Source organism: Homalodisca vitripennis, chromosome 2, assembly GCF_021130785.1.
Source record: "Homalodisca vitripennis isolate AUS2020 chromosome 2, UT_GWSS_2.1, whole genome shotgun sequence".
NCBI lineage: Eukaryota > Metazoa > Arthropoda > Insecta > Hemiptera > Cicadellidae > Homalodisca > Homalodisca vitripennis.
This window is the reverse complement of record NC_060208.1, coordinates 206,253,726-206,272,785: the sequence shown is the minus strand read 5'-3', so window position 1 is coordinate 206,272,785 and position 19,060 is coordinate 206,253,726. Positions and strand designations below refer to the sequence as shown.

Genomic DNA, 19,060 nt, shown 5'->3' with positions numbered 1-19,060 from the left:
AGAGTTAACTAAACTGTAATTATTACACTTGCTGAGATCGAATATGATCTTGTCTATTTAGAGAACTCACTTAATAAGGATGAATTATGTCTTTGTGATAATTTTGAAAAATGTTTTGATTTTTTCGACTTGGATAGATTGATTACTTTATCCATGGGTCTAAAAACCATGCTGGAAAAACAAAGGATTGAAAAACTATTGGTATTCATCTTGAGTTAGCCATTACCCAAGAAAAATATAAATAGAATCATAGAGCTTCTGTTAGTATTGGATCAGAGTTTAAACTGGTTGTGTTTAATTTATTACGTTTTGGAATGCATCGATGGCGATGGAAATCACTTGATTTTTAGCAATATAAAGTTGGTTAGTGAAGCAGTACAACATTTAAAACTGGTTAATGATCTTTGACTGAGAATTTAGTACCATCTAACACAGACTATTTATTGTTAACTTCTTCAACAATAAAATCAGTGAAGCTCTCTGTTACACAAATAAAACTTAGTATCTTAAAAGTAAAGGGAAACAGTAAATACACAGTATGGAGTATGGGAGAAGAACTGAATGTTTATGGAGAAGCGCCAAATGTTCTGCCCTGTAGACTCCATGCTGTCCCGGCATGCTCAGCACTACAAGCGCAGCAGCCAGTGAGCGGTGCGCGACAGAAATGTGCGCCAAGAGTGTCGGCTTGGATGCTTATTAGAATGAAAAGTGGCACTCACACTGACCTGGTTGAATATGAGGAAGATGTAGTCCAACGGGATCGAACTGATCAGGTCTAGGAAAAACCAGGTCTTGAGGTAATTCTTGGCAATCAACTTTGGATCAAGGATCACCTGTTCGGCGTTGTCTTGCTGCATGATCCCTGCAACATAACGTGTCTTAAATTAGAAAAGAGGAAGTTATAGTACCTCGAGATTGAATGATAAGATCACGAAGAGCTAAGGCTTGAGATAATTCTTGGCAATCAACTTTGGATCAAGGTACACCTGTTCGGCGTTGTCTTGCTGCATGATCTCTGCAACATAAAGTGTCTAAAATTAGAGGAGAGGAGGGTATAGTGAATCGGGATCGAATGATCTGATCAAAGGTTTGAGCTATTTCTTGGCAATCAACTTTGGATCAAGGAGCACCTGTTTGTCGTTGTCTTGCTGCATGATCTCTGCAACATAAAGTGTCTAAAATTAGAGGAGAGGAGGGTATAGTAAATCGGGATCGAATGATCTGATCAAAGGCTTGAGCTATTTCTTGGCAATCAACTTTGGATCAAGGAGCACCTGTTCGGCATTCTCTTGCTGCTTGATACCTGAAACATAAAGTGTCTGACATTAGAGGAAAGGAGGGTATAGTAAATCGGGATCGAACAATCAGGTCAAGAAGAACTAGGGCTTGAGCTTGAGATAATTCCTAGCAATCAAATTTTGAACAAGGATCATCATCTTGCTGCGTGATTCCTAGAACATAAATCTGTGATAAATTTGGATAGGAAATAAGCTGTTTGAATTTATCTTGCTTGACGATTTATGGAGTAAAATAATTCACTCTAAACAAGGGGAGGATATAGTCTCATCAATAAATAGGATAAAACTTATTAAATTGAAGAAACTAGGGTTATACATAATTGATTCCTATATTAGAGAATATTCTTGTCCAGGTGAAAGCGACCATTTTCTATCCGTTTATCTAACTGTCTGAGCGATAATTCGTGACAGGAAGGTCCTAGAAACTTGGTACATAGGTTCCTCTTGGTTACAAGAAGAACTCTATTGACTTTGAGGTCAAAGACTAAAGGGCATTCCGTCCTTAAATCTGCCCGTGTGTCCATACAAGTGTCGAAAAGTCCTAGATATTTTAAACAAGTGGAAACAGAATAGTTCTAGTTTACACCTTTTACAACAATAATCATCAAGACAGGAAGGTATTAGGCTATTTATCTAAGACTTTTTGAATCAATGGTTTATGAAATGTATTGGCCTTGTCATTTCTAACAAGACAGAAAGAACACTGCATTGAATATCTCTAAATCTAGCTCAGAATTTATACAAATCAAAACACATCTTGAAGTTTAAAGCTAACACCAAACAAAGCCCAAGGACAAAGGATGCAAGAGTAAGAAAGCGAGATATAAGTTCCGTCACAGAATAGAGAATCCTGATTATTTCAAGGGAACGAGGGAATCCTGCATTCACAGCTAAGAGGATTGCTCCCACAATCTGCTTACAAGTTGCCCCTCCCTCCGCCGACACAACTGCGGGGCCGTTAATTATTGCCGTGATACACGTCAGTTGTCAGTCGTTGTCGGTGTTGTCGTGTAATCTTGGTCATTGTGGGAAGCTCGGCCCAGCGGCTCACATGATGGTCTGGCCCGGCTTTGTGCCGTGCACTTCCGTCGATTTAACATCATTTATGTGTCACAACCAGCTCACACACTGGCTTGAAGTGAGTCAGTAAGAGCGAAGCATTTCGCAGTCTGTGGGATTGTTTGGAGTAAATAATAACTCCGCTGCTGGAAGTCACGGCAACCAGAAAGTGTTTGTGCTTCTGAAACGTGCGGTTCGATTCTTAGCTGGACTCTGGAGAAGAACGTATTTTCGGAATTAGATACGTCCTTTAAATCCTTCTTGACATTTCCTTCTTTTTAAATTTACGAAACTATTGTTTTTTTCCTAATTCAAAAGCAAAAGTACATTAACAGGTAATGAAATTCATGAGCACAACACTAGAGGTGGCATTAATTTACGTCAGACTCCTCATCGTTCAGCTCTAGCTGACAATTTACCGCACAATTCTGGGGCAAGGTAATTCTCTTGTTTGCCCCGAAATATAAAAAACGAACCAATAGAAACAAGATTTAAAGGTCAACTGAAATAATTCTTGATCAGTGGGAGTTTTTTGACACTAGTTTAGAGATTGAGCGTGTTTTTGTTTTTATCTGTCAGGTCTTTATGTCATCCTGTGTTAACTGGTCTGTAACTTCTATTATATTTGACTAAATTTTTTAAAAATACGTTTATTTCTAAATGTTTTAGATATTGTAAGAGTTTTAAGATTTGTTAAGTTTAAGTACAATATTATTGTATGTAAAATGGATTACTTTATAGACATTTGTACCATTGACTTTGTCACACAAAATTAATATGCTTCAGTTCGACGATAAAGTAAAGTAAGTACGTAAGTAAGCAAACTGTCCAGTACAACTACTTGAAAGCAGTATTTAGGTTTGATCAACCAAAGATATAACTATTCGCCATTTCTGCAACAACCAAATAAGACTTGTTTTCTTAGATCGATTAGAAGGTAAAATACAACTAGCTGTCTCAGGCAGTTTCATGACGGCCTTCCCAAAGGTCCCTATTCCGTTAAATGTTTATACACGCGAAAATTTCTAAAATACACCAGAAGTTTTATCTACCTAATCTTATTGTTATTGCGCACTATAAATTATGTCCTGAATAATGGAAACTACTACCACATTCAACCTCGCTTGTTGAAATCGATATCTCTAAAAATAGAATTAGCCTGTTTCCATCTTAACAACGAAACTTTAAATTTGATTGTAAGCTATAAATATCCAACAAAAAGGGCATCCACTGGAGGTCATTTAGATATATCTTTTACTTTTAGTAGTGACAGAATATCTTACGATATGTAACAGAAATAAATTGGGAAATGGGCGCAAAAGAATTCTGAATAACAGATCTATCCTTAGTGTACTCTTCTGCTTAATATGCATACTGTCCTCCTATCTAATAAATGTGCTTAGAAAGAAAACATTGAAGGTAATAACTAGCTCCGCGATAGCTACCATTTTATATGGCCTCAGTACCAAGCTCCGATATCTCTCTGGATATAAGTTCCAAGAAGTTTTTGGTGAGATGAATGATAAGAGAAATCATTTCCTTAGCTGTAGGTCTTACAATGTATTTAAGCCGGTTAATCAAGATGCTAGATGAGACAGAATTGACCGACCGTCGCGCGCTAGCGATAAATGAGCAATAACTGCCTTCGGACTCAAATTGCGATCTATTTGACGTTCTGCAATTTTATGCTTGTTCAATGAATTCTAATTCTGAATGAATAGTTAAAAAAGTTACGTAAAATACACAATGTCTCAATCTACCAGGCGATGTTAGGACTAAGAAGTTCTTTGTAACACTCAACCTGGGGACCAACGCTTGAAGGTGACTTCCGAACCATCACCGGGCAGAGGGGTTAGTTGTAAGGACAGGATCGCTCACCCATCCAAGGGGCAGCCACGCTCGACGTTGCTTAATCCAGTTATCTCGCGATAATCATTGTACCCGCTACACTGCGCTATTAGAACTCTTTGTTTTTATTCATTCAAAGTAAACAAATATGTTTTCAGCGAACAACTATGCTTTCAAGAAATACGTAAATCTAAACAAATCGAAAGATTTAGTAATGGTTCAGTACATTATCTCTCATTTCCAAATTCTCTTTAAATTTGCGATGGTCCTGGTACTTAACATGAGCTCAGCCCATCCCCGAGAGCCACCTCTGTGTGAGGCAAGGGATAATGTGTACCTGCACAGACACTAATCCTGGCTTTAATCTAAACGTGTCAGACGCCTAATTGACTGGCTTTTCAGACATATCCTATCGAGTTACTGAGTTACAACCTTTTATAACAACGGATGTTTTCACACTAGTCATAATAGAAATGTATTGTGAAAGTAGTCAATTACCGTATATTTGTGATAAAGACTTGAAAGTTACATTTATACAGTACTTCCGAAGTTCTCATGGAAAAGAAGAATTCTAAAAGTATTATACACCTTATAATACAGATCGTGCCAACGAAGAAATAAAACCAATTAATATATTCTGAATATTTTTGAAACACTTCTATAAAATTCTATTTTTATTAAAAAGAGTTATGGTTTTGATATTTAAGGAACTCTAAATTGGCTTCCTTTGACTTTATAGCTCGGCATATTTACAGTAACTGGAGAAGTAAAAGCAAACGGATCGACTAAACGAGTCATTAGCTCCAAGCGAGCGCAATGAGTCCGTCATCAAATGGAATCGCAAAGCAATGCATCAAATGCAAAGTGCAATTTTTGAGGACCAATGAGAGCATGGAGGGAACAAAGAGTCCGTTTATCGTTCAAGTCTCTATAAGAAATTATAGAGCTAATCAGTAATAAAGACACCATTCACATAAACTCGGGTTGGTGTTTTTAAAATTGTTTCTAATAAACTAAAAATTACAAGGAAACAGGATTTTCCGGTCATTTGCTATCGTTCGGTGAAACAAAAAATCAGTAAAACTACGTTTCGAAATTTGAAATCTGATATATTCTTCAGGTAAATATCGAACCTAACACATAATTACAAAAGAGGCTAAAAAAATCATAGCAGAGCGTTGTGACAAGCCTAATTCACGAATCACAACCACCATGTTGTGTGTCAACTTGACTAACTCTAAAACATGCTCTTAATAAAAAACTAAACACAACACTAATTATAAAAACTGAACTACAGAATACAGGTCACAATGAGTCTGCATTCGTCGATCAACCACCTAAGACTGACCAGAGGCCAATAGCAAATGGAGATCGTCACGGCAGAAACAAGATTGTGGCAATAAAACGAAGAGGGACAGGAATGGACCGTTTTTGAAAATTATTGGTTCATGCTAGATGAACTTCTTAAAACCATACTGTGACCACGCATTGCTTTAAACAAATATCTAATCTGTTTGATAAATTTGGTTTTCTTTTTAGTTCACTTTTTAGAATTGGCAACCAGAGCGGCCTAATCTCGACTGATGGTTGACAGATTTGTTGTTCTGCCGATTTAATGTAGTGTGTTGCCTCTATTAATTTTCCTTTTAAAAAATGTGGTTCCCGATGTATTATGCTGGCTTTATCCCAATTCATATGATCGTCTTTGGACCACCAATGGTGTGCACCTTTTTGTAACTTAAAACAAAGAAGTAAAAATTAAAAATTATTGAAAACATAAGTATATGTCATCACATTCCAGGAGGGCTGAAAATTGCGTGCGAAGCAGCGGGTTACAGCTAGCATATTTATGTAAATAGATGAATGAACTATCCAACTGCAAGCTATCATTGCAAACCATTAGCCGCAAGACTGATGAAGCTTTGAGTGATCCTAATATACCCGATCTAAACGCCTTTGAATCAGTCATCAATCATTACCATCCAACAAGCGATGCTGACTTAACAGTGTTTAGATATCACACTCTGCAAAAACGAATAATCAATCTCTTCTCAATATTTCGAACGACGTGAAATTTATTAAACACTTAAGTCTTAAGTATAACTTTATTTGAACACTATGGTGTTGGCTTCCATATTAGCCTCCTCCTTCACCACTTCTAAGTGGGACCAAAAAAAAAAGGCAAATACAACCCCAAACGGAGTGACGCATCTTTATGTATATACGCATATATATATATAAATTCAATGAATACTTTAATATAAAGGGTATTAATCAAATTCCAAGATTAAAATTAATAATTTAGAAATAGCTTATCAGAGGGCTTCACAAACTAAACATTCTGATAGGTGTATCTAAATTTATGATATGGATAGTATTAAAGTTAAGTATTTAAATTTCAAATTCTACTAAACACATTCAACCTACTAAATAATATTAGTAATTAATATTCTTTGTTTAAAGAAAAGTTATTTACTCGTTGCACATTCAAAATTAGTTTTATTTACATATGGTATTTGTTTTGTTTATTATACCTCTTGAAAATGTCTAATTAGGCAAAATATAGGGAAGTTTAATATTTAATTTCTGTTGTTTTCTTTTTTGTTATCTGTTAACAAAAATTTTAATTAAACGTCAAAACTGCGTACCGATACATAGTATATATATATATATATATTTTTTTTGAAATAAAAATATAGGTAAAATATCAACTTGAAATATTAATCATCAACTACAATATCAAAACTTAAATATTATATATATATATTTGTTTAATGCAAGTATTTACAACTCGGAGCAATTTTCCAATTTTCATTTGTAATTTATCTCATGCCGTATTAATAGAAGTTGGGAATGTTTTTAGTCCATCACATTAATATTTTGTCGCTGTATAAATAAAAAATATAAAACGTAAAATTTCAACAAAACTTTTTAATTTTGAAATCCTCTCAAATTTATAACATGATGTAATGAGGGAACCACCATTCACAAACTTCGACTCAGAGATGCCCCCATTTGGGAAACACTGACTCAACAGTTTGAAGTTGGTCTCGTTGACCAATAAATCTTCTCCGAGTTCTCGTTCAAAAATTAGCAAGGAGTGAACTGTTGTTTAGCTCTCTATGGTACTGGCTCTTGTAAAGTATGAAATTAAAAAATATAAATAAAAACGTTTCCAAAGAATAAACTATTTGGTGTATTCGTGTAACTTCAACATTCAACAACACTGTTGTTACACACCCGTTAAGACCTGGCTGACTCTCTATCCAAGCCCAGCATAACTATCTCCACTGTTCTCCATTCTTCCATTTTCCCAGGCAATGGGACGAGGAAACTACAATGGTTAGTCATCGGAAAAATCGTCTAAATGACTGGTCAGACACACAGTTCCATAATGCAGACCTGTACTTTAATTTATTCGGAATAACCTAAATAACTCAACATCAAATTCAGATGAAAGCTTTAGCGTTAACTCGTCCTTCACAAACACAGCCGCTATGTTACAGTTTTGTTTCAACCCCGGAGCTTAGATCTGATGACTGTAAAAACGTTTATGAGAAATCCGAGGAAAGTAATTAGGCAAAGAGATATTTCTTTTTGTTGCTCTTAAGGAATTGCGTTTTCTCTCAAACGAGAAAGTAGCAAGAGGATTGCAAACATTTATCTGTATTTACTGAACATTACTGGATACACAATCTAGAGAAGCCATTAAAAATCTCAATTTAATTAAATACGTTTGAAATTTGAGTACAAACAATTTAAGGAACTGCAGTAGCACACCTAGACCTTTGTCATTGATTGTTTATATCATGTTCATTTATCATGTAACTTAAAACGTAGGCTGTGTGTTTATTTACTGTTAATTCGAAGTAAAAAGTTATCTTTATTCTTATACAAAGCATTTTTATTATTTGCTTAAATTAAATTAAATTCAATTAATTATAAAAAACTTAAAAAAATAGGTTTTTGCCTAACAGAGCCTGGCTGTCATTTATTTAGCTGTATTCTGCTTCTTTTGGATTAGAAGGTTTGGATTACGTACACGGAGTTGGGGTTTGGATTACGTACTTTGTTCAGTGGGTTCTGAAATAATGCGCCTCCTACCAACAGGAATACAAAAACAAAGAAGGTGTTATTTGGATGATCCATTTCGAGTTGGAGTGCTGCTGTCAAGATAATTTATTTCAAAAATATTTCTGATAAAAAGAACAGAGTTTTGTAAAATTTATTTATTAACCTTTATCAGAACAAAAGATTGATGTAACAGTTTTTATGCTATATACAGAGTGTATGTGCTTTGACCTCTCTTTTATTTCACTTCTATCATTCAGTTATCAACATTTATCATCCTGTATACCGTTTTAGTTTCAGATGGCATGCCGCGCTGCCACAGGAAATGCCCATATTGATTATCCGTCGGTCTCTCAACGTCACTGGTGGATCAAGGACGTGTTATTGACGTGCAGTGGCACGGGTTAATCTTGATCTAGTCTCTTTGGACCTTCACATACATGTTTGACTCTTTTGACGTACAATCACGTTTTCGGTGAGTTGATGAATTCATAGCGATGGCCATTTATTTACCAAACCTTTGTCCACCTTATGCCATAAGATTTTTGAGACCTGATGGTGAGGGTAGATTCCAATTTTCGAAACGTAGTGCTCTATTTCCGCTTCACGTAACGATGGTAAATGTCCGTTATCATAATACCCTTCCAAATTATCCATCATCAATTAGAAAATTTAAAGAGGGTGATAAATTCACTCATTAAATAGGCTAGCATATTGGAATGTAAATGCAACTCTAAGTGGAATATTGTACATAATACTTTTTATATTTTTCGTTATTCATTTTTCTGTTTAATTTTTAACTTAAAAAGTAGTTTTTTACAATATCTCAAGCAACAGAGTTGAAACTAAAATTTGTATGTATATATTTTTTACTAGGACGAAACTCTGGGATGAATATTGAACAGCTGAAATAAAAAAAGTGGTATATAACAAACCTCAAAAAACTTGCTTATGTGTATACATTAAACGTTTTGAAAAACAAATGAAGAAATAAAAATAACATAAGTTACGACGATATAATACGTATTAAAGGGCTTGTAAAATACAAGATTTTCAACGGCACAATGAAAAGAGGGATAAACAGATTCGATTTATACACTTTGATCCAAATTAGGTGTAGTTTATACAAACCTGTTGGCTTATATTTTCAATAATCATGTACCAATTATATGCATTATACTAAACCTATTCATTCTTCATCAAAGGTATTATAATTATTTGAGATTAATCTATTAATTTTCTTAAATTTGAAAATTGAGTCTCAATGTAAATTGCACACAATGACAGTTCTGGTTTAATTTCATCATAGTCTTGGTATTAATACATTACGAATACGGTAACTTATGGTATTTATGTGAAAGAGCTAAACATGATGTGCATACACAGTAAGGTGACCTCAAAAACACAGTATTTTTCAATGAAGAAATGAGCACAAATGACTGCAAAATCTCATAACAGGGAAGAGGAAAGCGTTCATTATAAATGAGGACTCTTTTAGCGTTAAGTCCTGAGATTAGTCGGGATAAGCTCGATTTTGTGTAGAGCGTCGTTTTCAGTTCGGAGTAAAAACAATACTTACCGCCCTCAACAATGCTCTAAACAATGAAGAACGGTGAGAAAATAAAAGTTATAAAAGTTGGCTGTCTCTTATGTAAATACTAAATGTTGTTGGTATTATAATAAAAATCCTTACCAGCAATTCATATTTGAGGCATAAAGATTTAAAACATTCAGGTAGTCACTGAGCATCTAAAATTTGAAAATTTGGTCCTTGATTCGACATTGTATGGAAGGTTTATTAATGAACAAAAGGTGTAAAATCAATTTTAGTGTTTACTTAAATAGAAATTCATTTATGTCAACTTAAATGGGTAGAAACAAATCAGTAAAACGCATATGTATAGTAGTTTTATGTTACATGGGAGTTTACAAGTTTTCGTAAAAGTTGACGTAACTTTTGTTAATAATGGCAAAACTTTTATCGTAGGTGGTTCCATCAGGTAGTTTTATCTTAGGTGGTTGTCAGTCGTAAGTGGTTGGTTGGCGAATGCAGACCTATTGTGACCTGTATTCTGTAGTTCAGTTGTAATAATTAGGGTTTTTTAGTTTTTTTATTAAGTGTGTACGTTTTAAAGTTAGTGAAGTTGACACACAACGTGGTGATTGTGGTTCCTGACTTACGCGTGTCACAACGCTCAGTTATGATTTGTTTATTTTAACCTAGTTTGAAATTTTGTGTTAGGTTAGTTATTCACCTGAAGAAGAGATCAGATTGCAGGTCTCGAAACGTAGCGTTAATGATTTCTTGCATAACTGAACGATGCCAAATGTCCGGAAAAATCCTGTTTCCTTCACAATCCTTCCATTATCAAAAACATACTTCAGAAAAAACACTTTTTATCAATAAAAATGTAGTTTGTAGCACTGAAATTGCACTTAATATGATGTATATCAATGAAATCTTTGCAATTCTTTCAATTTATCAGTTTATACCAATGTATGTTTACTTATAAGGCTTTACAAAAATAAAAAAAAACTCAACATACTTAATACAGATAAAAATTAGGCTTTTATACATTGAAAAGTCATAAAAACGTCTGAACCGTTTGCAAAAAATTTTTAATTCGTTTCTATCTTACGATCTATTGTACTAAAGACAGAATGGAACAGAATTCTAATGAATAAAACAGTTCAGATAACATTTTACGGGCCAAAGTTGATGAACAAACACAATGCCATGAGTGGGCGTAGCAAAGACAGACATGTACATAGTGTTGATCACTATTGTCACAAATTCTGCGAGTCAAGAAAGAGAACTGAGGAACATTAGTGTAGCCGGAGTGCGAGTGCTCCGGAGGAAGCTGTTGACGCTTGAACTCCGGAGTCGGAAAGTGGAACACACTCTTCTGTTCCATTAGACTCCACAAGTGTTGCACAAGGAACTGTTTTAGCGGCAAATTGTTTTCCCTCCAGTTATCCGTCAAAAGCTGAGTACCATTTGCCGAAACTTTCGTCCTTTACTTCAAAACCCCGTATTTACAGACTCTTGACACATTCCAGCAGGGTTACCAAGGAATGGGAATGATTGATATGGTACGAGTACGCTCGTAACGTAAATTATTCACGGTTTACGCGTGTATGAGTACTTCTGATTTAAATAGTTGACATTTTAGGTACCATGTTCATTTTGCCTTAGTGCCCAGATCAAGAAAGTATACACATTTAGGTCTAAGAAGCTTACTTCGTTTAATTCCGGAACTTTAGATCTAAAACGTGGAGTGACAAATCCTGACTTCGGCTGTGTATTCTGTGTATTCAATAGCTTTGGTACTAAAATTCTGTACGTCAAATTCTTTTCGATATAAGTTACGGACGAACCTATGGACACGCACTTACACAGTAACTTTTCGGAACAACCCCGATTTCCGGATTCGCTTCGCTTATCCAAAAATATATGAATTCTGTGTTAAGTTATATTACAGATGTTTCAATCTAGAATTTTAAAATCGCTAAAAGAATCTAATTACGTAAACGAATATTTCAATTTCATAAAAGAAGAATCCTGATCGTACTGGATCCACAAAATGAATTAAGTGCAGAAAGAAGTCTTGAGGGTTTCGAAGTGAGCTGTCTCATATCACATGAGATTCGTCACAATGTGACTAGTATTAATGTAATGAGACAACTTTTATGGTAGAATGGGGATTACGGAGGATACATCTTACTACAGAAAGCATTGCAGTGCAAGCCTTCAAGTAACTAGCATTTTTTATACTTGTTGCGACTTTTTTGCATAATGAGATGGACAAAAATAAATGTGACAATCGTGTTTACAGCAAGGCAAGGTGACAATTCTTTGCAACGGCATCATACTCAGTATTAACAATAACAACTAAGGAAAAATGACAACACCGCACACCAACTACTATTTATATGGCAGAAATTATTTGTTGAAGAGTAATTAATAACATCACGCAGTATTTTGCGATATTGGGCTTGGCATCCAGGATATATTATTACAATTTTTCATCGTAATGGTCTTGTTTATGTTTTTAATATTTTTGTTTTTGATAATTAAATGGTGTAGACGACTTTACATTACATTATATTATGTCGCATAGTAGCCAACCTTCGGTAAAATTACTCTTGGAAAGGAGATATTTCTGTATTTAAATAAAACAGTCTTACAAAGAACTTAACTACAATCCTGTTAAGTCTATCTCCAGATCAGCTCAAGATTGCCATGAAATATCGGGTATGAAGCCATAGCCAAAGGGCTTTGTACTCATCATAGTCATGTCACTTGTACACTGGTGGCCAAGGGTTATTATTTAGGTCGTAAAGTCCAGAAAAAAAACTTTCTTTAGAACAAAACAAAGATCTTCACGATATCCCTTATGGCAGAATATCATCGAATACTAAAGTCCTCTGCAGAATCAACGAAACAGCCATTAGGAGTCTAGTTGGTTCATTTGAAATATCTGTTATGACCTCCAGCATCTGCAACACAGCCCATCTTTTTTAACATTTCATCGACGCACGCTTGTTGTTACGCCTACATCTAGGATATCTTGATAGATTCTACATTCAAAGATTAACACCTTAGGATATATATAAAAATGTATATATATATATATATAAATATACTGTATATATATATCTTATGGTATATATATATACTATTAAAATGGTTGTTTCTTTTGAAATTATTCTGAAGCCATGTTTGAATATTGCTTGTCAGCTTACTTTACTTTTGTGCATTTATCCTCAAAGAAAAACAAAAAACGATTAATTCCGTAAAATTTATGGATTAATATTATTCTTATGGGTCGAAGACAAATACAACTCCCAGGAAGCGGGATAACCTTTCGTTAGCATCCAGTTTCTACCTTCCCCAAATATATCACTGCTGACGATTTATTCCTTTGATCCTCAAGTAAAACATATTTAAGCGATTTAAGGAAGAATAGGAAGTTTTATACAATACAGACTACGTTAATAAATCTTTGCAGTTCAGAGCCAAAAGGAATTTTAGTTCATCTAAGATATTTTGTGATGCTGAAAATTTCCAACTAAAATACACACGTGGTGAACGTTTGATCAAACATTTCTATAGGTGATGCAATACCACTACAATATTTTCGTTTTTAGTGACAATGTTGAATGTTTAAGACCAAAAAGTAACATGGCTGGTAGTTTTGAGAAAATTTATTTCCCCGAAAAGTGAACTTGGAAGATGGTGAACGCGGTAAAACCTTTACGTAGGCCTTAAAAATTGACAAAAACTATCCCAGACTTTCAAGGATGAAAATTGGCCACAGTACACTGCTACTACTTTCGTGGCAGTGACTATAGTCATCAAACACCCGTGCGGTAAGGGTTGGTAGAAGTTCTGCACTGTTTATGTTAAGGCACTAAAATAGGCCACATCTGTAAAAGAGATTTACTGTCAGGCGGGAACTATTAACAATCGCGGTAAACGGACTGTAGGTCCACGTCATAATAATAAATTCTTTATTGCATTTGTTACAATTTTACAATTGTGTTGCAAGCGTCATATTCTTCCTAGCCATTCATACACATTGAAGCTCACTCAAACATACATACATCTCTCAACAATCATGCAAACAATCACACTCTCAACACCAGAATATCGGGTAGGGGGGTTACTAATTGTCCCAGCGGTATTGAAAAAAACTCCTCAATCGTGTAAAAGGCACTAGACACCAAAAGATGCTTTAAACGAGTCTTGAAAAGATTCAGGTTTTGATTTTTGATGCATTCAGGAAGGCAATTGATTACTTTGACACCAACTTGAGATGGCAGCCGTTCAAAGGCTGTACTTCTGTGTGGTTGAATTCTGTAGTTGTCCCTACCTCTAGTATCATATGAGTGAACATCCCTGCCTTGAGTCAAAGTGCACCTTGACCTGCAGTACAGAGCGACCTCCAAGATATAGAGGGAGGGTAAAGTCAACAATCTAAGCTCCCTAAATGCTTCTCTACACGACTCTCTTGTTTTCAATTTCAAGATGGTTCTGACAGCTCTTTTCTGAAGTCTAAATACCCTTTCCAGCTTGTATTTAGAGCAGCTACCCCAAAGTCTGATTCCGTACTCCAAGTGAGTATGGACCAAGCCAAAATAGGCTGTTCTTAAGAGTTCAAGGGAGCAGAATTGTGCTAGTTTACGCATAGCATAAATGCCTGAATTAACTCTAGAGCAAACGTTGTCAATGTGACCGTTCCAAGTCAACTCTTTGTCAAGATGTATTCCAAGGAACTTTGTGGAAGATGTTTCTTCAATGAGTTCATCATCCACCATCACAGTGATTTTATTTTGTTCATTGCGCTGCTGAAAACAAAATTTGATGAAATTTGACTTTGAATTGTTTGCTTGCAAGTTCATTTCATTGAAATGTTGAATGCAAAGATTTAGATCAAGAAATGATTTGAGTTCTAATTCAGCAGCTGATTTTGCCTTTACACAAATAGTCGTGTCATCAGCGTACTGAATCACTTTACCATGCTGGATAGATGATTTCAGTCCGTTGACATAGAGATTAAAAAGAACTGGGCCAAGAATTGATCCCTGGGGAACACCTTGGGTTACTTGTGTTTTGTCTGACAGGACATTCTCGATCTGTACACACTGGATCCTGTCACTGAGATAAGACATGACCCATTTGTGCGGCAAACCTCGAATGCCGCATTCCTCTAACTGGTGCAGCAGTGTCGCATGGTGCACACAGTCAAAGGCTTTGGAGAGGTCAAGAAATATGCTGAGCACATGTTCTCTTCTCTCCAACCCATCGACAACGAGTTCAACAAGGTTTGTGACTGCATCGACTGTTGATCTGTTTTTTCTGAATCCATATTGTTCTGGATCGAGAATTTCAAATCTTGAGAGGAAAGTTTCCAGTCGTGCCAAAAATATTTTTTCAAAGACTTTACTGATGGCAGGCAAAACAGAAATTGGACGATAATTGCTAGTCACACAAGGATCGTCCTTTTTGAAAATCGGAATGATTTTCGCAATTTTTAGTTTGTCTGGAAAGGTGCCTGTTTCAAATGAAAAATTGATCAGTTTGGTCAATGGTGCCAACAATTGCTTGGAGCATTGTTTAACTAACCATGACGATACTCCTTGGATGTCACAGGACTTTTTCGCCTTGAGACTCCGCAAGACGCGAGCCACCTCCTCCTCACTCACAGGGGCCAAAGCCATGGACGTCATCGGCCGCCGGGAAACTCTTACGCGGGGGAGAGGTCCCTCGGTGCCTCCGCCCATCACAGTCATCGAATCGTAATAAAGACTGAATAATCCAGCAACCACCGAGGGATCCTCTACTTTTGTACCGTTGTCGATAATTTTGATTTTGTTGGGGTTTTTAGAAAGGTTTGATGCATTATTAATAATTGACCAGGCCGTTTTAGAAAAGTTGTCACATGTTTTTAAGGTTTTTTCAATGTCATAGGCCTTTGCGGCTTTAATTACTCTTCTATACACTCTTCTGTAATTTCGGAAAAAAACTTTAAAATTTTCATTTTCAGTGCATATATAGATAGAGTGATAGAACCTGATTTTTTCTCTAGATATCTGAATACCTGGAGTAATCCATGATGTTTTTTTTTGAAATTTTGAAACCTTTTTGAATTTTTGAAAGGGCATGAACTGTTCAGATAAAATAAGAAACGTTCGTTAAACGCATTGAACATCCCATTCGCATCACGGAAATGATCCAGAAATGTCCAGGATTCACCCCCGAGAAAACTCCTGAGCTGTTCAATGTTCTGCTGTCGAGTTACTCTTAATATTTTTGGAGCCTGGCCCTCGACATCCGGGGAACACCCAATGACCTCGACCATCTGAGCGCGGTGGTCCGAGATGGCGGCATCAAGCACGGAAACTCTGACTTGTGAAATGTTAGTGACAACATTGTCGATGGCTGTACTCGTCGTGCCAGATACACGAGTTGGGGAGTTTACTGACCAGATCAAGCCAAATGAAGTCAATAAATCGCGGAACCGCTGGGTAAGGGGGTGGGTATGATCTAGCACGTTTATGTTAAAGTCCCCCAAAATAAAGAATTTTGTTTGAGATGTGTTGAGGAAATTTAAAAGAATTTCAAGTTTTTCAAAAAAAAACATCAACACAACCATTGGGTGACCGGTACAACCCAAAGACCAAGATTTTCCCGAACTGATTTGTTTTTATTTTTATTCCTTCCACCTCAAAGGTCAGTTCACAGCTGTAACCGACTTTGATCGGTTGAAAAGTAATTGAACGTCTAGTAAAGATTGCTACACCACCCCCTTTGGACGTGTTTCGGCAAAAAGAACCGGCCAATTCAAAGTTGTTGATTTTGAAAATTTTATGTTTTCTTTAGTGAAGCCATGCTCAGAGATTATAAATATATCTGGCGCAAGTTCTTCACAAAAGAGTGTCAGCTCATCAACCTTGTTGGTAGCAATTTGAGCATTAAGATGAATCAGTCATAAAACTGCCGGAAGCATTTCTTACCTACTTCTTAAGGGGTGGACAGTAGGTCCACGGTCCCGGCCTGGGACCCACTGTCCGACTCACGGGTTTCTTTTGACGAGGGGTTGATAAGGGATCGTCGTACTCACACTGCAGCACTTGAATGGATGTTTCGAGATCTAAACTCTATATCTGCTAAATAATTTTCAGTACACTACATAAGACAGCTGCAAAAAGAATGAAACAAAATTATATACATAAAATAAAGTCAGGTTAGTTACGCCATTTCTAACTTAAGAATGTCTGTAACGATTATAGTGTCTACTGGTATATACAGTATTATACAAACTATGGTCCAATATAAGGAATAACTAATACAAACTTACTGTAGATGTTTATGATTCATTAGGACAATGCCAACCAAATTAATCAGATAGTAATATAATGCTATATGGAATTCGTTAAGATATAATCCCTATTAGTAATCCACTTCATATGTGATAGCTTGAGTAAACTGTTGGTAATATTTGCTGCTTTAGCAGTACGCTGTGCGAATGTAGTGGAAGCATCACTGACCAATATGTATAAAGAATACGTGCAGGTAGAAAAACTAATGCACGGCCAGGTCAGTTTTGAAAAGTAGGACAGTTAGTCCACAGGTGTCGGCGTGGACTAACTGTCCTACCCTGCAGAAAAGAGACGTCAGCCACCCTCGTCAAACTAGGCGTGGACCTACAGTCCTACAATCAACAATCGCCAGTCTATTGTGTAGTGAAAGTAAAACCACCTCAAGGGAGTCTGCATTAACCGTATTGTTTGCGCCAGAGTATTGGGTACTGAGACTACTTTCATGGCAGCGACTATAGAGTCATCAAACACCCGTGCGGTAAGGGTTGATTGAAGTTCTGCACTGTCAGGTGCAATTTATGTCCAGACACTAAAATAGGCCACAGCTGTATAAGAGATTTACTGTCAGGCGGGAACTATTAACAATCGCCAGTCTATTGTGTAGTGAATGTAAAACCACCTCAAGGGAGTCTGCATTAACCGTATTGTTTGCGCCAGAGTATTGGCTACTGAGACTACTTTCATGGCAGCGACTATAGAGTCATCAAACACCCGTGCGGTAAGGGTTGATTGAAGTTCTGCACTGTCAGGTGCAATTTATGTCCAGACACTAAAATAGGCCACAGCTGTATAAGAGATTTACTGTCAGGCGGGAACTATTAACAATCGCCAGTCTATTGTGTAGTGAATGTAAAACCACCTCAAGGGAGTCTGCATTAACCGTATTGTTTGCGCCAGAGTATTGGGTACTGAGACTACTTTCATGGCAGCGACTATAGAGTCATCAAACACCCGTGCGGTAAGGGTTGATTGAAGTTCTGCACTGTCAGGTGCAATTTATGTCCAGACACTAAAATAGGCCACAGCTGTATAAGAGATTTACTGTCAGGCGGGAACTATTAACAATCGCCAGTCTATTGTGTAGTGAATGTAAAACCACCTCAAGGGAGTCTGCATTAACTGTATTGTTTGCGCCAGAGTATTGGGTACTGCGACTACTTTCGTGGTAGCGACTATAGAGTCATCAAACACCCGTACGGTAAGGGTTGATTGAAGTTCTGCACTGTCAGGTGCAATTTATGTCCAGACACTAAAATAGGCCACAGCTGTATAAGAGATTTACTGTCAGGCGGGAACTATTAACAATCGCCAGTCTATTGTGTAGTGAATGTAAAACCACCTCAAGGGAGTCTGCATTAACCGTATTGTTTGCGCCAGAGTATTGGGTACTGCGACTACTTTCGTGGTAGCGACTATAGAGTCATCAAACACCCGTGCGGTAAGGGTTGATTGAAGTTCTGCACTGTCAGGTGCAATTTATGTCCAGACACTAAAATAGGCCACAGCTGTATAAGAGATTTACTGTCAGGCGGGAACTATTAACAATCGCCAGTCTATTGTGTAGTGAATGTAAAACCACCTCAAGGGAGTCTGCATTAACCGTATTGTTTGCGCCATTTAAACTTTATCTGAACGAATTGCAAAGATATTAACCTAAATACTAGTAGTATGGTTTTTACTGTGATTAATAGTTTCTAACGTAATGTCTAAAAGTGTGAAAGAAATATGATTAATGACAGCCGCGAGATTGATGAATATGGATTCTTTATTATTCTAGTCTATTAAAAATAACCACCCTATTTTATGTGGTAATTTGTTATGATACCTTCCAAGTAGAAAGTGGTAAAAGTTAGCACGATCTACCGAAGTAAGCGACGTATCTATTTTTTGCAAGACGT

The 19,060-nt window shown here is 36.4% G+C and overlaps 1 protein-coding gene across 2 annotated transcripts in view; it reads right to left on the bottom strand.

Annotated features, from left to right (window-relative positions):
• The window catches only part of LOC124355319 (potassium/sodium hyperpolarization-activated cyclic nucleotide-gated channel 2), a 108,522-nt gene that overhangs the window by 79,038 nt on the left and 10,424 nt on the right, over window positions 1-19,060 (bottom strand). For both annotated transcript variants that reach the window (XM_046806416.1, XM_046806417.1), the window contains exon 2: window positions 726-862. In XM_046806416.1, the coding sequence (XP_046662372.1) occupies window positions 726-862 (137 nt within the window). The remainder of the gene's footprint in view (window positions 1-725; window positions 863-19,060) is intronic.